The sequence below is a fragment of the Fundulus heteroclitus genome, chromosome 20 (genome assembly GCF_011125445.2).
Source record: "Fundulus heteroclitus isolate FHET01 chromosome 20, MU-UCD_Fhet_4.1, whole genome shotgun sequence".
Classification (NCBI taxonomy): domain Eukaryota; kingdom Metazoa; phylum Chordata; class Actinopteri; order Cyprinodontiformes; family Fundulidae; genus Fundulus; species Fundulus heteroclitus.
In genome coordinates, this window is record NC_046380.1 from 20,615,670 (window position 1) to 20,640,892 (window position 25,223).

At 40.8% G+C, this 25,223-nt stretch overlaps 1 protein-coding gene across 2 annotated transcripts; it reads left to right on the plus strand.

The window, feature by feature from the left end:
• Positions 1-81: 81 nt before the first annotated feature.
• Positions 82-25,189, plus strand: rab44 (RAB44, member RAS oncogene family). 2 transcript variants are annotated; one of them, XM_012872680.3, is made up of 10 exons: positions 82-253; positions 13,445-14,672; positions 15,272-15,345; positions 18,146-18,219; positions 18,316-18,447; positions 18,531-18,612; positions 22,769-22,883; positions 23,360-23,458; positions 23,582-23,658; positions 24,485-25,189. In XM_012872680.3, exons 2-10 carry the CDS (start codon positions 13,458-13,460, stop codon positions 24,573-24,575), a joined length of 1,959 nt encoding a protein of 652 aa, XP_012728134.2. In that variant the 5' UTR covers positions 82-253; positions 13,445-13,457; the 3' UTR covers positions 24,576-25,189. The 2 variants fall into 2 exon arrangements, with proteins under 2 accessions (XP_012728134.2, XP_012728130.3); XM_012872676.3 differs by lacking the exon at positions 82-253 and having other exon boundaries at positions 10,573-14,672.
• The last annotated feature ends 34 nt before the right edge of the window (positions 25,190-25,223 follow it).

The following is a 25,223-nucleotide window of genomic DNA, read 5'->3' on the forward strand; positions in this document are numbered from 1 at the left end:
TTATAAATGTTAATTTAATCCAAGATCAACAATTTTAGCTGAAAATGAAAAAAATAAACTTCATTCAATGCAGGAAGTATCTGCAAATTACCGATTAAGACTGCAAGTATAGCCCACACAGGAAGCTGTCAGACAGCGGTAGTTAAGAAACACTCCCCCGACTGTGAAGTGCAACTCCTGTCGAGCAGAGCAGATGAGTTGACATGACGAGTTAGCTCGTGTTATGAGTCGACAAATGTGCCAGATTTTGGAGGTAAGAAAAGTATTTGGTTTTAGAAAGTCAAAGATTATTTAGCTAAATATGTTGGTGGCAAAAAATAGTTTTTCACTTTATTAAATTGGTTCAGTTTGTGTACTCCAGGAGCTTACGGTAGGGTCTTTGGTTTACTTGTGTGCAGTCTGTAAACTACTTGAATTTGCCACGTTTTTGTCCTTGTATTTTTTGCGTATCATGAGTTTTCTTGGCTGGTTCATACTTTTAAAGTGTTACATTACCTAATGCATTGCGCAACCTTCTCTACCCCAGGCGTATTTTTCTTAGGTCAGTTCAAAGCAACAGGGAAGGGGGTATTTTTTTTTTGTGTGTCATAAAAGCTGAATGTCTGCGGTTTAGGATCAAGTACCAGAAAGTTGTGCAAACTAACTGTGTTCTCCAATGCTGACAGTTTAAAAGCTGAAACAGCAACAACCGAGACAAGAAATCACAATGAACAGAAGAAAGAAGCTGGGGACGAGTCGAAGAAGTAAAGGAAGGCAGAATGTGAAAGACGGAGAAGTGCAGCCACATGTTGAATCTAATGAGGATGTTCAGGATGAGGCTAGGGCTGATGAATGTCCAGAAACACACGAGTCTACAGCGAAGCAGCTTAAAGTGCAGGAAGAAGTGAGTCAAGAGAGTGAGCGTGACACGACTGCGCCACAAGTTGGTTTTTTGGTTTCTGCCACAACAGCCGAGTACTCGGCGACAGAGGAAAAAACTGGCATGTCCTGGTCAGAAGAAGTGGAGCACATTTCCGTGCCCAGAGATGTCTGTGTGAAGCCTTTTAAAGATGAGGCCGAGCTGGAAGTCATTGAAAGTAACAACACTCTTCAAAGTGAGAAAGTCAATAAAAATCTGCATGATGTAACCAGTTTAAGTGCAACTGCGTCGGATCAACAGATCAGCAAACAGGCAGAAGCTTTTGATCTGTGTTCTGTGGCAGAAACAAAGGGCAACAAGCTAGATGGATCAGGCTTGTTCAGGCAAGATGGGCGTTTACAGGGCAGCTTCTTAGTATGCGAGTCACATGTTAATACAGCTATCACACCTGGGATTGCTGCAGATAACGCCCTCAGAGAAAACGTTAAAATTAGTGACGGGGTTGAACAAGAAGCATTTGCATTACAAATGAAGGCGTTGTCTTCAAGTAAAGATGGTAAATTCTTCATAATACCTGAAGTCAGAGATGGTCAGCATTCAGAGGTGGCTGAAGAAAATTTGTATGATCAACATAAGCCGACACAAGTGCAAGGTGAGCATCAAAACGATAAAGATCTACTGCATGACCAAGAAGATCATGATTCTTGCCCTGAAAACCAGAAATCTGAATCTGGTAGTGTCCAAAGTATGTTTCTGGGGAAAAGTACTGCAACAGAAGAAGCTTTTTTGGATCATAGTGGAGGTCTTGTGGAAGATGATATTAAACAAACTGGAGAAAGTGCTCATATTGAAGGAATCCTTTCTGAAACTGGAAGGAGCGATCCGTCAGACTTAAGAGCTCCTACTGAACCCCAGCATCCGGACAGTTCTCTGACCACACACGAGAGTACTGAGGCAAGCTTCGGCTTTAGTGCTACAAAAAGAAAGATTGGATCTAGCCGTAGAAATAAAGGAAGACGCGTTAAAGAATTTAAAGAAGACATAGAAAATACACCAACCAATGTATCTCTGGAAACGCCAACAGTACTGTCAGAAATAAAGGAAACGGGTCAGGAAGAAGTGAATAAAGAAATTGCTGATGACATATTCTTGACTCTTTCACATGGAAGCTCGGTGTCTTTGGTGCCCTCACATGATATCTCCTCTGAAGGTCCTGAGACAGACTCACAGAGTTTAAATCTGAAAAGTGAAAGTCTTCAAAAAGGTCAAAATGAAACAAACCCCGAGACTTTACTTGGAGTGGTTGAAATCTCAGATGTCAGCCAGCATGAAGTGCATCAGTCTGACACTCTTCACGGGGAGGACACCATAGATTCTCTTTCAGAGGATGTTCTGAGGAAACTGCAGGAAGTTGAGGTTCCTCCAACACAAATGCAAGAAAGCCTGCAAATTCAACATTCGACTGAAAGTGTTCCATGTGATGTCACAGAATATTTTAAAAACGTTTCTGGAAATCTTACAGATCAGGCTGAAATGTCTCAGTTTGCAGGGGAAAGTACTGATCATTTTACCACTAAACGGAAAGGGCATCAAACCGAGGGAAACGTCTCAGAGTACACAGAGAATGTTCAACTAAAAACTGAGAGTTATGATTTAGATGAAGCCAATTTACAAAACAGTGACTTGGAAAAGCAAAACTCTGCTCCTGGTCAGGTTCATGTGTTCAAAACAGGAGTGGAGCAGGATATAAAAGTTATTACAGACCAAATATTTCACCTGGAGAAAAAAGGCCTCTTCTCTGAAATGGACGAGAAAGAAACGGTTTTGTTTGATTACCAGCTTCAAGACACCTCTGGGAGTGAACAATCCGACCAAGCCTTTTACAGGAGTGGCAACAGAAGAAAACTGGGGTCTAATCGTAAAAGTAAGGGAAGACAACAAGATCAAGACTCTAAAGAAGAGGTTCAAGAAAAGTCCAGCAGTGCAGAGACCAAACAGATAGATCCACAGATGATCCAGGAAGAGCTGAGCCTAGACATCGAGCATGATGTTTTACCTGTGTCACGTGACAGCTCAATGCTTTCGATCGCTGCTTCTGGTCATTCCTCAGAGGGACTGAGTCCCATGTCAAAAATCTATCCTGAAAATGACCAACAGAAGTTGATTTCAGGAAGTGTTAATAGTCATGAAGGTCCTGATATATCAGAAGCATACATTGATATGGAGTTATCAGATAAATCAGTGGAAGAGACTCCAGGACATCAGTCAGACCCCATTAGTAGGAAATCTGGGATTCATCAAACCAGGGAAGTCGTTGGTCCTTATACAGATGAGGATGTAAGACAAAGTCAAGAACATGAGGCACTGCAAACACATGTACAGGAACTTCAGCAAGTGGATGGCATAGTTGATGTTCAGGTGGAGGAAGGTGGAGTCTTTGTGGGGGACACTAAAACCAATCCTGCTGATCCCCGGGTTCAGGACAATTCTCTGAGCGCAGATCAGGAAACCGATGCTGGTTTCAGCTTCGGTGGAAGCAGAAGAAAACTGGGGTCTAGCCGGAGAAACAAAGGAAGAAGACAGAGAAAAGAATCTACAGAGGAGGTTTTAGAAGATACAAGAGGTGATGAAACACATTCAGTGATAGTGCAGGAAGAAGTGAGGGAAGATGATGAACCTGGGGTTATCATTTCATCTCCAAATAACTCCCGTTTTCCCATTTCTACACTTGAGCCACCCATATCAACAAAATATCAAAGTGACCTGCAGGGTTTAATTATGGAAAGTGAAAAACTTCAGGAAAACCAAAATGAAAGCAAGTCAGACACTGAAAATACACTGGGTGTTTCACAGGAAGCAGTAGAGGCTCTTAGCGACGACACAATAGATGCTGTTGCAGAGGATGCTCCACCTGAGATGGTTGGAGTTGAGGTTTATCCAACAAAAGTGGAGAAAAGTCTGCAAGAACCTCAGCAAGTGGATGGCACAGTTGATGGTCAGGTGGAGGAAGGTGGAGTCTTTGTGGGGGACACTAAAACCAATCCTGCTGATCCCCAGGTTCAGGACAATTCTCAGAGCGCAGATCAGGAAACCGATGCTGGTTTTAGCTTCGGTGGAAGCAGAAGAAAATTGGGGTCTAGCCGGAGAAACAAAGGAAGAAGACAGAGAAAAGGATCTACAGAGGAGGTTTTAGAAGATACAAGAGGTGATGAAACACATTCAGTGATAGTGCAGGAAGAAGTGAGGGAAGATGATGAACATGGGGTTATCATTTCATCTCCAAATAACTCCCGTTTTCCCATTTCTACACTTGAGCCACCCATATCAACAAAATATCAAAGTGACCTGCAGGGTTTAATTATGGAAAGTGAAAAACTTCAGGAAAACCAAAATGAAAGCAAGTCAGACACTGAAAATACATTGGGTGTTTCACAGGAAGCAGTAGAGGCTCTTAGCGACGACACAATAGATGCTGTTGCAGAGGATGCTCCACCTGAGATGGTTGGAGTTGAGGTTTATCCAACAAAAGTGGAGAAAAGTCTGCAAGAACCTCAGCAAGTGGATGGCACAGTTGATGGTCAGGTGGAGGAAGGTGGAGTCTTTGTGGGGGACACTAAAACCAATCCTGCTGATCCCCAGGTTCAGGACAATTCTCTGAGCGCAGATCAGGAAACCGATGCTGGTTTCAGCTTCGGTGGAAGCAGAAGAAAATTGGGGTCTAGCCGGAGAAACAAAGGAAGAAGACAGAGAAAAGGATCTACAGAGGAGGTTTTAGAAGATACAAGAGATGATGAAATGTTTGAAACACATTCAGTGATGACACAGGAAGAAGTGAGGAAAGATGATGAACCTGGGGTTATAATTTCAGCTCCAAATAACTCCCATTTTCCCATTTCTACACTTGAGCCACCCATACCAACAAAATATCAAAGTGATCTGCAGGGTTTAATTGTGGAAAGTGAAAAACCTCCGGAAAACCAAAATGAAAGCAAGTCAGACACTGAAAATACATTGGGTGTTTCACAGGAAGCAGTAGAGGCTCTTAGCGAGGACACAATAGATGCTGTTGCAGAGGATGCTCCACCTGAGATGATTGGAGTTGAGGTTTATCCAACAAAAGTGGAAAAAGGTCTGCAAGCTGAACATTTATCTGATACTGTCCCATGTGATGTTCGTGGACTTTTTCAAAATATCTCTGAAAATCTGATTGATAAAGCTGAAATATCTGAGTTCAGTCTGAAAAGCGATGATGATTCTTTAAACAAACTGGAAAACTTCACAGAGACTGTAGATGTGGGAAATAAAGATTCTGTTCTATATGATACCAATAAACCACAAATCAGTGGTTTTGAAAAAATAGATCCTTTGTCAATGGAGGTGGAAGAGTCCAAAGGCAGAGTGGAGAATAATGCACAACTCACTGATCCACACACCACTGATCAAACATTTGATGGGAAGAAAGGATTTTTCTGTGAACTGGAGGAGGACAAAATTCTTCCATCAAACTTCCAGTCAGAACCTGTTTCTTTTGACTCCAAGCCTCAGGAGGTTCCTGAAAACGCAGACAAAAAAACCGACACAAGCTTCTTCAGCCGTGGCAACAGAAGAAAAATGGGGTCTAAAAGAAGTAATGAAGGAAGACAGGAAGACGAAAAATCTAAAGATGTGGAAGAAAAGTCCAGTAGAATACTAACTCTTGAATCAGCACATATAACATTGGATACAAAGACAACAATCCAGGAAGAACTTCAGCAGGACAGGGATCACAATATTTTGCCCGTGCCAAATGGTAAATCAATGTTTACTCCTGTTGATTCATGTGAAATCCAAAGCTTCATCCCAAACACTTATCCTGATACCGACCTGGTTGGTTTAATTTCTAAAAATTTTCAAGATGATCAAAGGGAATCAGCAACAGATAATAATGTTGACTTATTTGAAAAATATAGGAAAGACACTTTGGCAAATAAATCTGAGACTCTTGAGAGTCAAGAACCCTCCTGTCCTGAACATTCAGATGATGCTGCAAAACAGACTCATGAACACGAGGACCCACCAACAGACATAGAGGGAAGTCTGCAAATGGATCACACATCCGAATCTGTGGCCCAAGATGTTCCTAAATATCCAGAAACTATTTTGGGAGACATGATTGACCAACCTGAAATCATCAGCAGTATCCAGCCAGAGCTCAGTGTAAAAACTAATGATGGTTCTGATACCAACCAGGAAGTTCTACCTGCTGATGACCAACAAAATCAGTGTTTCACAACAGAAGGAAATGTGAAGACTTTAGATGAGACAAATAAGGATGACTATCTTTATGATTCAAATGAAACATCGATCAGCAGCTCAGTTGAAGTAAACACTAGCCTTGGTCAGATGGATGAAGGTGGGAGTCTTGTAGAGGCTAGTGAATACGATTCTACTGACCCCAAACTTCAGGACCGTTCTCTCAGCACAGAGGAGCAAACTGATGTGGGCTTCAGCTTCAGCGGGAACCGAAGAAAACTGGGGTCAAGTCGGAGAAAAAAAGGAAGACAGGGTGTTAAAGAAGCTACACAAGGAATTTTAGAGAATCCCAAAGCAGAAGAAGCCATTGATACTTCAATGCTGTCATTAAAAACAAAGTCGTCAGAGCAGGAAGGACTAAATAAACACATTGAGGATGACGTTATGCTGTCTGTTTCACACGATGTCTTTATATCACCTGTTCTTTCCTCTGAGGATCAAAGCCATGTGGTATCAAAAGGGCCTGACACGAACCTGAAGAGTTTAGTTATAAAACATGAAACTCTCCAAGAAGATATAGATGAAAGAAATTCAAATGTTTCTGCTCAAGATGGTGAACAATCAGTGGATTTATCAGTCAGTAAATATGAAGCTCTTCACGGTCAAGATGCCAGTGAAACAGTTTTAAAGGATGCTATGATGAAAGAGCCGGAGGAAGAGGCTGATTCAATTACAAAGCAACACAGTCTGGAAATGGGATATTCTTCTGAAATTGCTTCAGATAATACCACTAAAACCTTCGACACTATGTCTGGAAATCTGACTGATCAAGGTGAAAGGTCTCCGCTCACAATGAAGAGTGCTGATGATTTTACAGTCAAACAGGAAGAACATCGGAGACAAGAAATCCTCTCAGAGACTTTAGATCTGGAAAATGAGGAAATGGTACATTATGATACAACACCCGAAGCTGACCAAATGTTTCATCAGGAGAAGGAAGAAGTATTTTGTGAAATCAAGGGAAAAAAACCTGCTTTATCAAACCTTCAACCAAAAATTGTTTCCTCAGATCCCCAGCCTCAGGAAACCTCTGAGAGTGTGGATGAGCAAATCAACCAAGACTTCTCCAACAGTGCCAGCAGACGAAAATTGGGGTCTAGTCGTAAAAGTAAAGCAAAACGGCAATTTAAAGAATCTAAAGATGAGGTTCATGAAAAGACCTGGGTAGGTGAAACCCGTGAAACAACACAGGTATCCTTAGATGAAATAACATCCAGCCAGGAGGAACAAAGTCAAGATGTGGAGCAGGATATGACATCATTGGTTTCTTCTGACAACTCAATATTTTCAGTATTTGCTCCTGGTGATTCATCTGAAGTTCAAAGCTCCATGCAAAACAACTGTCCTGAGACTGACCTGAAGATTTTAATTCAAGAAAGTCGTTCAGATGATCAAGATGAGCCAGAAGCAGGTAATGAGTTATCCCATAAATTAGAGAAAGACTCCTCATTGGATAAATCTGATGTTCTGGAAAGCAAAGATAAGACTCTTCAGGACAAAGAAGGCGTTTGTCCTGAACATTCAGATAATGCTGCAAAACAGGCTAATGAACACAAGGACCCACCAACAGATATAGAAGGAAGTCTGCAAATGGATCACACATCTGAATCTGAGGCCCATGATTTTCCTAAATATCCAGAAACTGTTTTGGGAGACATGATTGACCAAGCTGAAATCATCAGCAGTATCCAGCCAGAGCTCAGTGTAAAAAGTAATGATGGTTCTGATACCAAACAGGAAGTTCTGCCTGCTGATGACCAACAAAATCAGTGTTTCACAACGGAGGGCAATATGAAGACTTTAGATGAGACAAATAAGGATGACTATCTTTATGATTCAAATGAAACATCGATCAGCAGCCCAGTTGAAGTAAACACTAGCCTTGGTCAGATGGATGAAGGTGGGAGGCTTTTAAAGGCTAGTGAATACGATTTTACTGACCCCAAACTTCAGGACCGTCCTCTCAGCACAGAGGAGCAAACTGATGTGGGCTTCAGCTTCAGCGGGAACAGAAGAAAACTGGGGTCAAGTCGGAGAAACAAAGGAAGACAGGGTGTTAAAGAAGCTACACAAGAAACTTTAGAAAATACAAGAAGTGATGAAATGCTTCATACCCCAGATATGGCTTTAGAAATAAGGGGAGTAGAGCAGGAAGACCTCAGTGAAGAAATAGAACATAAAATAATCCTGTCTCTTTCACAAGAATTATCTTCATTACCATCACATATTCATTCTTCTGAAGATCCGAGCTTTGGGTTAACAAAAGATCCTGACACAGACCTTCAGCTTTTAATTCTTAAAAATGAACAATTTGGAGATAAAGGTGAAAGAAACTCAGAGACAGAGGTCAAAGTGATTGACAAATCAATTAATGTTCTACAGCAAGAGATGGATCAGTCTGACGCCATTCACTCCAAAGACACCACAGATGCTGGATCAGAAAATATTTTTAGGAAAGTGGAAGAAGTTGAAGTTCACCCAACACAAGTGCAAGATGCTCTGCAAACTGAATGTTATTCTGAAACTGTTGCAGGTGACATTTCAGAAAATGAGGAAGTTATACCTGAAAATCCAACTGACCAAGCTGAAATGTCTGAGCTCACTGTGAAAGCAACTGATGATTGTTCAACCAAAGAAGAAGCAAATCCTAGAAGGGAAAACTACCCAGATGCCTCAACTGTGAAAAATGAAGGTTCTGACATATTTAACATCGATGAATCCCAAATCACTGAAGGGGATGACTTCAAAGGCAGAGTGTCTGATGATATAAAACCAAACAGTGATAAAATATTTCATCTTGAGATAGAAGGACTCTGTAAAATGGAGGAGAACAGCCCCACTTTGCCAAACCTTCAGACAGATATGGGTTTGTTTGATTCCCAGCCCCGGGAAATTTCCCAGAGTGTCGATGAACAACCAAACAAGGGCAGCGGCCACAGACGAAAACTTGGGTCTAGCCGAAGAAGTAAAGGAAAACAAGATAAAGAATCTAAGCAAGAGGTTAAAGAAAATACCAAGGGAGTTGAAACCCTCAAAACAACACAAATGCATGAAGAACTAAACCAAGATCATTTTTCACATGACAGTTTAATGTTTGCTCCTGTTGATTCATCTGAAGTTCAAAGCACCATGCAAAACAACTGTCCTGAGACTGACCTGAAGATTTTAATGCAAGAAAGTCGTTCAGATGATCAAGATGAGTCAGAAGCAGGTAATGAGTTATCTCATAAATTAGAGAAAGACTCCTTTTTGGATAAATCTGATGTTCTGGAAAGTAAAGATAACACTCTTCAGGATAAAGAGGTCGCTTGTCCTGAACATTCAGATAATGCTGCAAAACAAGATCATGAACATAAGGATCCACCAACAGATATAAAAGGAAGTCTGCAAATGAATCACACATCTGAATCTGTGGCCCATGATGTTCTTAAATATCCAGAAACTGTTTTGGGAGACATGATTGACCAACCTGAAATCATCAGCAGTATCCAGCCAGAGCTCAGTGTAAAAAGTAATGATGGTTCTGATACCAAACAGGAAGTTCTGCCTGCTGATGACCAACAAAATCAGTGTTTCACAACGGAGGGCAATATGAAGACTTTAGATGAGACAAATAAGGATGACTATCTTTATGATTCAAATGAAACATCGATCAGCAGCCCAGTTGAAGTAAACACTACCAGTCAGGTGGACGATGATAGAGGCCTAATAGGAGATATTAAGCACAGTTCTGATAACTCCCAGTCTCAAGAAGCCTCTGGGAGTGTAAATGAATTACCCAACAAAGAAAAACTGGGGTCTAGCCATAAAAGTAAAGAAAGACAACAAGATAAAGACTTTAAAGAAGAGGTTAAAGAAAAGTTCAGCAGTGATGAAACCGCACAGATACCATTAGATACACAGATAATGAGCCAGGAAGAATTGAGTCTAGACATGGAGCATGATAATGTTTTGCCTGTGTCACATGGCAGCACGTTGCTTTCAATTATTGCTCCTGGTGAATCCTTAGAGGTTCAGAACTCCCCTTCAAAAATGGGTGCTGGAAATGACCAAGAAAGTTTGATTCCAGCCAATGTTAATATTCTTCAAGGTCAGGATAAGTCGAAAACAGACATCAGTATGGAGTTATCCAATCAACCACTGGAAGAGACTTCAGGACATCAGTCAAACCCTCTTAATAGTGAATCTGGGATTCATCAAACCAGGGAAGTCCTAGGTCCTTATACAGATGATGATGTAAGACAAAGTCAAGAACTCGATGCACTGCAGACACAAGTACAAGAACCTCAGCAAGTGGATGGCATAGTTGATGTTCAGGTGGAGGAAGGTGGAGTCTTTGTGGGGGACACTAAAACCAATCCTGCTGATCCCCGGGTTCAGGACAATTATCTGAGCACAGATCAGGAAACCAATGCTGGTTTCAGCTTCGGTGGAAGCAGAAGAAAACTGGGGTCTAGCCGGAGAAACAAAGGAAGAAGACAGAGAAAAGAATCTACAGAGGAGGTTTTAGAAGATACAAGAGGTGATGAAACACATTCAGTGATAGTGCAGGAAGAAGTGAGGGAAGATGATGAACCTGGGGTTATCATTTCATCTCCAAATAACTCCCGTTTTCCCATTTCTACACTTGAGCCACCCATATCAACAAAATATCAAAGTGACCTGCAGGGTTTACTTATGGAAAGTGAAAAACTTCTGGAAAACCAAAATGAAAGCAAGTCAGACACTGAAAATACATTGGGTGTTTCACAGGAAGCAGTAGAGGCTCTTAGCGACGACACAATAGATGCTGTTGCAGAGGATGCTCCACCTGAGATGGTTGGAGTTGAGGTTTATCCAACAAAAGTGGAAAAAAGTCTGCAAGAACCTCAGCAAGTGGATGGCACAGTTGATGTTCAGGTGGAGGAAGGTGGAGTCTTTGTGGGGGACACTAAAACCAATCCTGCTGATCCCCAGGTTCAGGACAATTCTCTGAGTGCAGATCAGGAAACCGATGCTGGTTTCAGCTTCGGTGGAAGCAGAAGAAAACTGGGGTCTAGCCGGAGAAACAAAGGAAGAAGACAGAGAAAAGGATCTACAGAGGAGGTTTTAGAAGATGATGAAATGTTTGAAAGTGCTGATACCAGAAATACTGTTTCAGAAAATATTGTGAATGCTGCGCATGAAGATGTCAATTCAACACAAATTCAAGACAGTCTGCAAGCATATTCATACAAAACCGTTTCAGGTGATGCTACAGAAAATTTTGAAATTATTTCCGGAACAACGACTGACCAAGCTGAAGCGTGTGAGCTCAAAATTATTAGTATTGAAGATATTACAACAAAAGGAGAAGCATCCTCTTCAAAAGAAATCCAATCAGATGGCCTACGTCTGAAAAATGAAGAAACCGTCCAGCATGATGCAAGACCCAACATTAATCAAGTATTTCATCACGACAAGGAAGGACCTTTCTGTGAAATGGAGGGAAATACATTTGTTTTGCCAAACTTTCAATCTGAAAATATCGTGTCACACTCCCAACCTCAGGAATTGCCTGAAAGTGTTGTTGAACAGACTAAAGAGGAACCCCACAGCAGGAGAAAACTGGGGTCTAGTCGCCGAAATAAAGGCAACAGTAAGGCAAAAGATCCGACTGTTGAAACATACAATGAACTGATGAAGGCTGTTGAAGAGAATGCAAGTAGAAATGAACCTTGTGAAAAAAGAACAGAGATAAGAGCGCAAGACCAGGAACAATCAATGGAAATTGTGCCTGATGAAGTCGTGGCCAATGACTCTCCTCAGACAGAAGATGTAAATGTTGGAAGTTCTGGCTGTGCCACTATGGGCATCCAGCCATCAACCACTCTAGATCAAGTGGTTATTAACACATCAAGCTGCGCACAGATAACAGATAGGGAACTTAACACACCCCACAGCAGAGATGAAGAGGAATACAGAGAGCTGTGCATACAGCATGAAAATTCACAGGAAAGCCTTTTGTTGTCTGAACCACATGCATGTCCCCCCATAACAGAAATGCATGCAGAAGAAAGTAGTAACAGTGAACATGCAAACTCTGAAAGCAGGGAAGGAGATGGTTTTAAGAAAGGTCTTGAACAGGAGACTGAGCCTGCACAGAACCCAGACATGTTGCTAACAACCGAAAAGGATGGAGGTGATGCTGCAGGAAATCCTAAGGCATATTCCAAAAACCTGTTCAACCAAGCAGGAAAGAAGTCAACAGAAGAAGACACTGAGATGTTGCAGCCAGATAAAAATGTACACAGAAAAGATCTTTTCGCACCACCAGAAAGAACCACAGAAAAAAGCAGCGACGTGTACCAAGCTCAAGTTGAATACAGTGTTGAGCAATGTTCTGTTTCTTCACCACATGAGATGTGCTCTGCTGATGGGGAAGAAAATAGTCACATCATCTTCCAGTCAGATAAAGATGCTACTTTGGACTCTCAACATCAGGACACTTGTCAAAGCCTCAAAGACGATGCTCACTCAGGCCTCAAAGCATCAGGGAGCAGGAGGAAACTGGGGTCAAGTCGGAGAAATAAAGGAAGAAAACACGACCAGGTTACTGAACAAAACCAAGAAAGTAAAGTGGAAGCTTCAGAAAATACAGGAGATGATGATGCAACAGAAATGTTAGCAGCAAAGCCAGCAGTACAGGAAGAATTAGAAAACCTAACTCTGCCTGAAAACGTTGCAACATTTAGATCAGATGTGAGTGAAAAGCTGCTGCTGGAAAACACGGTTTCTTCACACGATATTTTGGAGGATAGCACAATTGCAACGTCAGATTTGAATCTAATCTCAAAGCAAGAGAACTCAGTAAAATCCAACGCAGAAACAAAAGAAAAAGATGCTAACCTCATCGATGAGACTGAGGATTCAATTCAGCTTACAGGACATGACACAGACATTAAGGGTTTGATGCAATCAGACCAAGCCACTGTTTGGAGAGGTGACTCAGATATGCAGAGCGACTTATTTCATGATGGCATTATCAGTCCGGGGCCAGAAAGTGTGCATGTCACTGATCAAGAAGAAGGCTTACAGAGACAAAACAGAGAAACTTTATCTGGTGAAAAAGACCCACCGGGAGCAGAAGTCCAGCTGCGACAGACAAACAAAGATAGAGAAACGATTGGATTTGTAACGACAGAAGACTGCAGTTCAGAGGTGGAAAGTTCAATGGATGTCCGCAATCTTAAACAGGAAGAAGAGGGAGAACAATGTATGTTTGCAACAGCTCAACAGAAGGAAAATTCAAATGAGTTCGTTTCTGCTTCGCAGGAGCCAGCGATGGATGCATTTCACAAAGGAGGGATTTCCTACAACAGTAAACACACCGGAGAGCCAACGCGAAAAACCTCAAGTGACATCGAAACAGAAGAAGAGAAAGATCGGATCTTCTCGCAGGACTCCAATGAGCAGAAAACGAGAGGGTGAGACCAACGTGAGCGATGATACAGAAGAAAGTGACTTCGGCGCAAAAGCTGACACGATGAATGTGGGCGAGAAGGACGTCGTGGGGGAAGTACCGGTAAATGTAGAGGCAATACAAGGTGAAGACGTGCAACCACAGCAAGCAACTTCAACGCAGCAAAGAACTCCAGAAACCAAAACCAGTGATGGACTAACACGCAGTAACATGAGCATGGATTTCCCTCCCGAACAATCTGCCACCATCGATCGTATTAAAGAAACACAGAGACCAGAGGATTTTACAGGCACAGAGACCCAGATAAGCTCTGAGATAGCAGAAAGAAACGGTAACCTATTAAATCAGCCAATGTCTTCAAATACTGACACCCCAGGAGTGAGCTTGGAGTTTTCCCGTGACCTCCCACAGAAAACACAAGGGGACAAGCACAGTCCAGAGAATATAGAGGTCAGACAAGTCCAAGATGTTCAGGAACAAATGCCAAGTAGCATGACTGAAGGCATTCCCAGTCAAAATCCTGATATAAGGAACACAAGTCAGAATTTAACTCCGACCAACAGGAGAAGAAAAATGGGCTCTACTCGTAAAAATCTGGCAACGCGAACCGAACAGGAAATACTGGAGGCGGAAATCGAATCAACGGATACTGTAACATCTTCTGGAGATGGAACTGTGGCCAGTGTCTTAGAAGAGAAAGAAACAGAGCTGCAGCTTCCCGCAGAACACACAGATGACAGCTCCCGTCAAGGAAAAGAGAAAGAAACCGTGGAAATCAGCCCATTTGGCGAGTCTCTATTGAGAGCTCTGGCCGAGGAAGCGGCTGAAGAAGGTCCAGTCTCCCAAAAGCTAATGGTAGAAGCGGAACGTGAGCAGAGTCCAGCGGGGCTGTCATCCAGCCCAACCACGTCAGAATTAGCTTCAGGAGGGAAGAGGAAAAAATTCGGATCAAATCGGAAGTCAGGGCTACAACAAAGAAAAGCACAGCAAGACACACAGCCTGAAGATGAAGCCGGAGGAAGCACAGATGGACAGGCGGCTCAAGGCGAAGGATCACCAGGGCTGCACAAAATATCAGAGGTGAGTTCCAAAACATTGACTTTTCACTGTTTTATAAAAGTTTTAGGGCGCACATATTTTAAAGCACTAAAATAAGTAGTCATTTACTTGCTGGACACAACATACTTTATTCTTCTTCTAGCAAAGACCTCAAGTTATGCAACATAGCTGTGCTGGGAACACGTTGAACCAATAATTTATAGCCTTTCTTTTGACTGACAAGAACGGGCGTCTGTGGAGAAGTCGGTGTTCTTTCTCACACAGAAGATCGGCACCGAGTGAAGATGAAGAGCTACTTCCCACATGCACAAAACATCTTGCACTCGGTTGCATGTTTGTTCTAAGAAAACAGTGATGCAACTAGCTCGAATGAGGAACATGTGGTCATCACTACACGGTTACATCGTAGAAAGGAGAACATGCATTAATATCTGGCTTCCTCAGAAACCTCACACATGCAGGCTTTAAAATAAGATCAGGAAGTTTTGACCTTAAAGAGCAGCAGGTTAAATAAACTGGCTTGTTTTTTTTTTGTTTAGGAAATAGATATAAAGCAGAAGACCTCTTGATCTAGAATGAGTTTACTAAATGAGATTTATTATGCATTTTGATCTCTACAGGTTGATGAAAATGAGGTGAAAGCACCTTCCAGCGCCAGTACCTTAAAGGCCGCAGAGTTTTCAAAGCCTGGGAGGTAAGTCTGTGACTGACGTTAACCAGAGATTTAAAAACGGTGATAGTATGTTTTTATAATTGTTACTATAATGTACTGTTGATCGATCTGCACTGCAACACAAACCGTAACGCCGTAAGAATCGTTGCTCAATGGCAAATTCTGTAGTTTCCCAGGAAAAACAAACCACCCCATCTATTGTTTACTGTATAAACAGTAACTCCACTAATTTGTTGCCTTTGCAGCATAAAGTAATTTCAGACAGTTTGGTTTCATGTGTAACTTCACAAAAGTATCCAGAAAGTATCGCTTCTAGTTTCTGGTGCACGGTTAGTCTGAGCAGAGACTCCACCGCCCACTTTCTGTCTCATCTGCTCTTTAAATGCAGTCGTGCATCACACTTTTCTGACAGCTCCGAAGATTATCTGCAAACCCTAAGAGAGAAAAAAACAAAAAAAAACAATCATTAGCATTCAACACATGAAACATGAAACTGAAGCCACACAAAAGAAAAGCTGAAGACATTTTGGCCCTCAAGTTCATACCCTTTAACTCACTTAAATAGTCGTCATGTGCGCAAAGCAGGTTTTCGGCATACTTGAATATAAAAGAAAAGCGTTTTTGTAAACACATTATATTAGAGCACGCTCCACATTTATCGATACCCCTGTTATAGATGTGTTAAACAGATAAAGTAAGAACTAATCAATAAGAAACAATGTTGGAGACCTACAATTGTTGAATTAAATTAATATGTTTTACAAATATAGCATTGTCTCATGCTGAATATTTTAATTTCTATTTTCTCTCTGTCTGACTTTAAATTATCAATTTGCTATGGGAATGAGATGAGAGCTTTGTGATGGAACCTCAAAACACAGACATTTCTTTTGTCCTTAAGCCTCTTCTAATTTGGCTGTATGGTTGTGCTCATTGTCTCTTTGGAAAACCAATTTGTGCCCAAGTTTTAACTTCCTGTCTGCAGATGTTGCATCAATATTTCCACATAACGTTCTTTCTTCGTGATACCAACATTTTTTTGGAGTGCCAATGCCTCCTGCGGAGAAACAGCCACACAACATGACGCTGCCACCTCTGTACTTCACAGACTGGAAAACATTCTTCTTTTCCCTACAAAAGTAATGATGACCAAACAGGTTCTTTGGACCACAGGATGTATCTCCAAAATTAATGGTATTTTTGTCTCTGAAGGCATTTGCAAGCTGTAGTTTCTTCCACTCTGAGTGACTTTTCAGCCATTATTGTTACAGGACTCGTTTCACTGTGGATAACGCTCTCTTAGCAGCTTCAGCAGCATCTACACGAGGGCATTTGCTTTGGTTTTGGGGTTGATACCAACATTTTACACCAAAGCACATTCATTTCTGGGACACAGAACCGCACTCCCACCTTACTTTAAACACATCCTGGTGTGTTTAAGATGCTGAATTTGAAGAAAGTACCAACGATTCTCTAAAAATATTACCTCTCTCAAGATTTCGGCACTTTGCAAATATGAATATTTTGGTATACTTAACTTAATCAACCTTAAAAAAGGAAAAGTTTTGCCTCATTTAATTTCAGACAGAAGTTTATGTGTTTTGGTCGTTTTATCTCTATCTCTCTCACACACACATATCTTGCTTCCACTGCAGATAGCATCTGTGTAGACTTGATAACATCAAGAAGCCACTTTTTGCTGCAGCTCTGTAACATCGAGCTCTGCAGATCATTTCGTGTAGCCTACAGACCTCCTGACTGTGCGCTGGAACTAGAAACCTATTGGTCCAGTTTTTTCTGAAACGTTTTACAGCTGCTCAGACTGTAAACATGAGCGGGGTCGGGTGACCTTTATGAGGACTAGCATACATCTTCCATAAATAAATGACAAATCATTCTCTTGTCTTGTGTCTTTGAGTACTGGGGTTAATTTCATATTCATAATTTCATATATCATATCTACGTAGATCCCCCACAAACTAGACTCTTATCAGATAAACGTTATAAACTGATGGGATAATTTTGTGAAAACAATTTTCTTTCATAAACATTTTTTCTCCTCTGAATAATTGTATTAAAATGAAAAAATTAAAGGTTTGAACAAATCTTTTCAGTGAGATTGTGCTACTGATACTTAGTTTACAAACTGGGCCCACTCACATTCTTTGTCAGAGCTGCCAATACTTTTTGATAATGTAACAAAAGTCTATTTTAAAATAATATTTATTCATTAATAAAAGTTTATAAATGTTAATTTATTAATGGACATTTATTCCTTAATATAATACATAGATATATTATATAATACTTTTATATTAATTTACGTTATGTTTCTAATGTTGTTTTAAGGTCATTCTGTAATTCTTTTCGGAGACAGTAGATGAAAAAATGGCCAGTTGTGATTTATGTGCGAGAATCTTATTGTATTATTTAGTTTTTCACCGTTTCCATGGAATACATTCAACCCTGTTTGAGGTTGAGGTGCCTCTCTCAAGCAGCAAACCGGCTAGGTATCAGAGCGCTCTTTAAATAAACCAATACATTTAATTAAGTCGGAAAGTACACCAACCAATTTGCTTCCGCAAAAACAGAAGATTAATTAATGAACTCTCCGCGTGTTATTGTACTTTATTATATCAACAATATTGCGAGTCTACTGTGAAATCTACTTATCTTGTTAAAAAAATGTCTAATTTATGAAAATTGTCGAGAATCTTAAACAGTTACGCTGACAACTAAAAACTGTGCAGAATTGTGAGTGAAACTAAATGATCATGGCCTGTTTATCTGGAACCTGCAATTAAAAGTGTTTGTTCAATAGGGGCGGGACACCAGAGAAGTCTCTCCATGATAACATCCGTTTGGATCAAGAGAGTGGGAGTCAGCTTTCTTTTGGTAAATATACTCACAATTGTTACACATAATGAAGACAAACATGAAGTAGAAAATATACATTAAGACCAAAAGGGGCTTTCCTTGTAATTTTATCAGGTACTAGTAGTGGCACAGGTAACTCAGACTGTTACAATGTGGTGATGATTGGAGAGAGCTGCGTTGGAAAGACCTCCTTCATGAAAAGAGCTCAGAGCGGGAAGTTTTCTTTAGATTTGCCTGCGTCTGTTGGTAAGGTCCTGACACTGCAGATCATTCCCATAAATATCTGGTCCAATATAGGGTATTAAATCCCCCTGAAATGTTTTTTGCAGGCCTTGATTCCTGCAAGTGGACTGTTGTAGTAGATGGAAAACCTGTGCTTCTACAGTTATGGGATACAGCTGGCCAAGAAAGGTAAGTTTCACATCAATTATTGTTTGAAGTGAAAAATATTGCAGGTGAAGTTCTTATGAAAACAGGCGTATATGAGACCGAAGGATTTCAGCTAGTACATTTCTGCTTTTCCTGATAATTTACGAAAGAAAACTCCTGTTCATTGTGCTGTAAAGTATCATTTTATAGCATAGAAAATGTTAATATTCTCCACCTTTTTTATTTAGATAGTGAAATTGTCGTGAAGTTTATATGTGTTACGTGGCTCCTGAGAAGACTTTTGAGCATCTTCCCTACACTTTTTTTAGAGGAGCAGGAGTATAGGCTCCCAAGGATGCTGTCCAGTTGCTGTATAATCCAAGCTAGATCTGTGTCTACATTTACGACCAGTCGAGCTTGTTCGCTCCACAGGTTGGACTCTGCCGGGGCCTCCCCTTTGAGAGGAGGAAGTCTTGCAATGGAATTTGGGTGTAATGTACATTGTGCATGTGCAGTTGAAGGATAATGAAGTTAAGTGTGATTGGGAGCCCTAGGGCTTCCTCTTGTTTGCAAATGATGTGGTTGTGTATGAGTTTCAACCGATGACCCTCAGGTGAACCTGGAGCATTTGCAGGGAAGGGGACAGGATGAAAGGCAGTTCCTCCAAATCTGGTCCTCAACCAGAAAAACATGGATTGCCCCATCCAGGCCGGATCAATCTTTTTCTCTAGCAAAGGACTTCAAGTATCTTGGTGTCTTGTTCCTGGGTGATGTTGAATTAAAGGAGCAATAAGAAAAATTACATTATTTTAGATACAAAGAACTGAAAAATTGTTTTGTGAGGAACTAAAGGGATATTTTTAGATGAAATATGGTCTGACGTCCAGCACCATCTGACTGTGTCATTCTTAAGTCTCTTGTTTACAAAGCCGGGCCAGTTGTGAGTGCATGTACGTCCTCGTGAACAGCTGCCACTCAGGGCTTAGGCCCTCCCTGCCCATAAAATGCCACCGCCACGTTCACCTAAAGACAATCAGGACCCTTAATTACCACAGAAAAACATCTTTGGTAAAGACAGATAAGGAAAGAGACAACAGGATTAACAGGATTAAAGGAAAGAGGATTAACATTGGCCTCACGTTTCTGATGTGGAGAGCATTTCGAGAGCAGAGACTGCTCCAGTTTGACTCAGAGCTAGCTTTTCTCCTCCGTACAGGTGCGTAACAGCATGAAGTCTTGTTAGACTTGTGTTGCTATGTTGATCCGATTCAATGTAATGCTACAACTGTGGCATGTGGGTTAATTGTTGGAGTTTGACCAGCGATGGGCCAGGCGTTACTGCTATGTGAGGCGAGTAGCCGGTGGCCAGCTAACACAGTTAGCATTGTTTAATGCAGCACGACGGGCTTGTGAACTGCCCATAGTGATCCTCACGTACTTTCAGGTCATTCTCTTTTTGACAAATACTGTAAAATAGAAAATTGATAACAGGTCTGGTGTTTAGATTTTGGAGGTAAAGAGAGGCGTGGCTTGCTACACATCTTGTTTTGGTCTACACACAGTGTCCAACAGCGCACTTAGTGGAGAAATTTAGCTTATTGCTCCATCAAGCATATATAAGAGATTGACAGATTAGTGCCTTGTCTGCTGTAATGTGGGTTCTCCTTCGATCTATCGTAGCTGAGAAAGCATTGACCAGAAAGGGTATTCTGAAAATGCACCACTAGCTCACATTTTAACCCTCATCTATGACCCTGAGATGTGGATAATGACCGAAAGAAAAACATCCTGGTCACAAGTACTAGGTGTTAGCTTTCGCCTTAGAGTGGACGGCTCAGCTGTAGAGGTAGAGTATTGAGGTCTGCCGTTCATCAGGAGCTTTTGTGTTTTTACAACAAAACAAAACTTTCAGATAGAGAAACATTTATGTTTACAATGAATAGGCAGAGTATCTGGTCATGGGCAAGCAGGAACATTAGAATGCATCAACATAAAAGGTACAGAGTTATTGTGTCCTAAGTCTTGTGCTGCTTTCATTCTTTAGGAAGTGACTGTGGTTTTTATGGGTAAACATATTTATTGCCTCTCTGGTGGTTGAATACTGTTTTTCTTATTGTTGCAGTGAAAAAGCAGCACATTGTGTTCCCAACATTTTAACAAATAACATCTTGTAAAAAGATGAAGTCACAACCTCCCTGAACTAGAACACGGCGGTGTGCTCAGAAGTGTCACAATGTTGAGATTTCTCCTTCAGGTCAAATTTGTTTCAGAACCGGTTTGTTGCTTTAGAGTTATGCACCCATTTCATCATGTGGCGCTGCAATGACTTGACTTCAAAAATCCTGATCAATAAGCGTTTGGGGGATGCCATTTTAGATCCACATTTAGTCTGAAATGCTCCAAACACAAAGTACAACAAAAGAAAATACTTTTTTTAACCATCAAATGGGAAGTTCCAGCAGGAAAAATAACAAATAAATACAAATATAATTTTGATAGGGCTATTGAGATGGAATTTATGTGTTTATTCTGCCTGCTCTGACTTTATCTCAGCCATTGTGTCCTTGGGCAAGACACTTTACCCAAATTGCCTGCTGCCAGTGGTCAGATAGCCTGGTGGTGCCGATGTATGGCAGCCTCGCCTCTGTCAGTCTGCACAAGGGCAGCTATGGCTACTACCATAGCTCACCACTGTCAGGGTGTGAATTTGTGTCTGAATGGGTGAATGCCTGATTGTAGTGTAAAGCACTGCGGGGTTGACAGACTAGTTAAAGCGCTATACAAGTACAAGCCATTTAAGGGGAATACCATAGGGAATATTGCTCAGGTGGGATTTGGACCTATTCTTCTAGACAAACTGTCTTCAAACCGTGCTGGTTCTGCAGGCCTCTTATAGGCACTCTGTTGCTCAGTTCTGATTGAATGGACCTTTCTTGTAAGTTTATTTCTCTCTGAACCCAACTGAAAGTTTCCATGACTGCTTGTTTAGCATCATTGTTTTGCTTCAAAATTAAAGTTTTTGTCATTCCTTTCGAGAATGTATCAAACTCCATTCTGTCTTCCTTAGAATTATTTGAAATCTGCCAGTACTATAAACTGAAAGACAGGCCCGCGTCATGATGTTCACACCCTACGTCTACTGTTGGTGTGGTGTTTTTGGAAAGTTACGGTGGCATTTTTCACTCACATGGTCTGTGGAACGACTGTCAAGGTGACGTTCTAGTATCATCTGAGCTGACTGTTCTCCCAGAAAAGAAATGCCTTGTCCAAATGTTCTGTGTTGAACTTTAAATGAGCTTTTGGGGGCTTTTCTTCAACAGTGGAGTCTTGTGCAGTGAGTGTGCATAGAGGCCTTTGCAGTTGAGTGCAATACCTTTTTTTCCTCTACCTGCTAGTAGACTACTTTATTAGTCCCAATGGGAAATAAATATTGTTGTAACTCATTTTATAAACGTTTCTGCAAGCAGTTGTCATAGAGGGTGATGGCCGTGGACAGGGTGCTTGTGCTGTTGTGATCAGTATTACAGCATGTCTGAAGAAACCTCTGACAAATTAATGCCTTATGACTGTCTCATTTGTTCTCAATGGCTTGTGAATAGCTCCTATGATAATCCTTTTGACTCATCTGCCTGAAATCTTGTAGGGAGCACCTGCTTATAGCTTATTTATGGCATAATTATGTTCTTTCCACTCCTGGTTTATGGTGCCAACAATGGTGCCTACTGGAAACCGTCGGAAGTTCAGAAATACACGTGTAAACAATGTAATCAGTGTGTTTTGTCACAGTATGGTTTTCAGATTGCTCGTTGCTTTTACCCACCACATGATGCTACTTGTGCAGTACCTTGGTGATGAGAAATACTTTTGCAGGCTGTAAACTGGGATTAAACACATTCATATTATTTTTGCGTTGATAAGGAGCACGACTGCTTTTTTAATACGGAGTCATTTCAGTTAGTTTCTTGGCTGTCTTTGTCATTTTAAAATTGTTCCTTGTCATTCCTCTTTATTGTACAAAATGTATGAATTGATTTCTTTGAAAAGCGTTGATTACTGGGGTTGTTACAGGCATCGGATGTGAATCTCTTGTCTATAGGCCCAGCAGACATTTTTCTCTACTCTACTTAAGCAGAATTATTGTTTCACTGTCAAATTTAAGAAGAAAAAAATACATCTGATGATGTTTCTTTCTCTACAGGTTTCACAGCATCACCAGACAAGTTTTCCACAAAGCCCAGGCTTTTCTCTTGATGTACGACATCACTTGCTCTCAGAGTTTTTCAGCAGTCAGCTACTGGGCAAACTCCATCCAGGTAGGTAAAAGTTGCCGCCCTGTGCCACTGCTATTTCCTGTTTAGGTTTTTCATGTAGCAAGTCTAGGTGTACGGTTAGGCAGTGGTCAGTGTGGCATAATTGTGATATTTCTGGTTAACTGGTAAGAGGAGTTGAAAAAAAAAAGTTTAAACATAGGTTAAAGTGTCTTCTCTACACACAGTACTTCCTTTAATGAAAATATAACTTTTATTCATGGTGAATGAAGCGTTGGCGTTCCTATCAAGCATATTCATACTCACATTGTAAGCAGTGGATGTTGTTCTGGGTACATTTATTTGTTAGTAACTAAAATTTGCTTGTAGCAGCAGACGAAGGATTATCTAGGTTAGACTTAATTAGAGCCAGATGTATTAAGCATTTGGCCTTTGCCATGAGTTAGACCGAGCTGGAAAACACATAAACTGCAGTTTAGTTAAAATAATCCGTGCTAATTAAACTAATCCGTGCGTTGCAGGAAGCTGCACCCGAAGACGTGACTGTTTTACTCCTTGGAAACAAAAGCGATAACGCGAAGCGACAAGTTAAAACAGAACAGGGCGACGTCCTTGCTAAGGTAACGTTTGAGGCATTAAAATCCTCCCAACAACTCCTCCTGGTGATGGTGCATTTGATCCTGTAACTTTATTGGCTGTGTTAAAATGGACTGACAGCAGTTTTGTCTTTCTTCTCTCAACAGGAATATAACTTTGAGTTCATGGAGTGCAGTGCTGCCACAGGCGAAAATGTGATTGAGGCTTTAGAAACTGTGGCCAGGTAATACTCGCCTAATTGTTTTTTTCTTTAAATCAAATATACAGTTTATTATAAAAGCTTAACATTTGGACATTTTGTCACTTAAGGAGTCTATGTGATGGAACAACAAAAAGCAGAACATTACTGTGCAGTGGAAGGAAAATGATACATGGTTTTCAAATAGAAATCTGAAACGTATTTATTTATATTCACACCACTTTGAAGTAAAAGGCGATCTAAGTCAAATCAAGTTCAGCCAGTTACCTTAGCAAGACATGTAATTAATTAATTACACCTATAATTACACCTTATTATAAATCCAGCTATTCACTAAAGGCCTCAGAAGTTTGTCAGAGAACGATAGAGAACAAATATCAAGAAGACCGAGGAAGACAGCAGATAGGTCAGGGACACAAATCTGGCATTTATGTTACAAGCAGCAAGAAGTGAGTCAGTGGAGGTTTGCGGGCAGAAGGACATCAATCAAAAATATGCAGCCACAGGTATTCATCTGTGCAGTTTTTACCTGCACAGGTAAAAACTGCACAGGTATTCATCTTAGGTTGGTCCAGTTGAAAGGTTCTGGCAGAGCATGAAAACTAATTTTCACAGGTCGTCTTCAGCTGAACGCCAATACAAACCACGCTTATTCAATGTTTTGTTCGGAAGACGCTCTGAAAACCACACATGTGTATCCTTCCACTTCACGAGGGGCGCTGCTTTAGGTAGCACACGACGCGGAAAATGCGAGCGGGCGTAAATTCTTATGCAACACACTGCTGATCCCCAGTGATGAGAGCTGTGGCATTTACTGGCTGTGTTTTTTTTTTTGCCTTTCTGTCGACAGGATGCTGAGTCAGAGAGCCGACCTGCTGAGAGAGGAAGTCACAGTGTTACACAGAGAGCCAGGACAGAGAAACAGATCAAAATGTTGCTGAACAGATGCCTTTGTTTCACAAACAAGGCACGAGGTGACATCCTGCGAGTGCAGGAGTTAATTTCCTGACTGGACAAAGTGTATATAAAGTTTCTCTTTCATTTTTCCTTATTCTAATTACTTGTTTAGTCTAGAATGGGAATTTTATGGTGCAACAGAACCAAAAAAAAAAAGGTAATGGGTTTCAAATGTGTTGATTTTTATGTATTCTTTACAAGTCAGCTGTATTGTGCTACATGGGATTATAGATTTATTTAAATAACCATCTCTAGTGTAAATAGTTTGTCTTGGGGAAAATGTTTAGTTTACTAAGTCTTCATCTGCATTTATATTGAGGTACTCCAATATTTTCTGTTGAGAAGTTTCCTTTTGCACAAAGTGGATCTCCAGAGGTCCATGTTTTATTGTATAAATATTTTTTATATGAGATATTTACTCTGGTCAGGGTTCTGTTGCATGTGGAGGGAAAAAACACTTTTTCTTCTAGCTGTTCTCATGAAGTCTGTTCTGAATTGTTAAAATAATATTTGCAGAGGTCCCAGCTGCCAGGTTGCTTAGATAATCGATTCATTCCATTCCCCCTTATGATTAAAAGCAGTGGTCATAAAAAAGATATTTCATTGCAAGTGTCTTTTATTTTTTTATTACG

Coding starts and splice junctions, on each gene's coding strand:
- rab44 (XM_012872676.3), top strand. CDS start 13,347: ATGTCCGCAATCTTAAACAGGAAGAAGAGGGAGAACAATGTATGTTTG. Junction 14,673..15,271: donor GGCTGCACAAAATATCAGAG/GTGAGTTCCAAA, acceptor TGATCTCTACAG/GTTGATGAAAATGAGGTGAA. Junction 18,613..22,768: donor GATACAGCTGGCCAAGAAAG/GTAAGTTTCACA, acceptor CTTTCTCTACAG/GTTTCACAGCATCACCAGAC.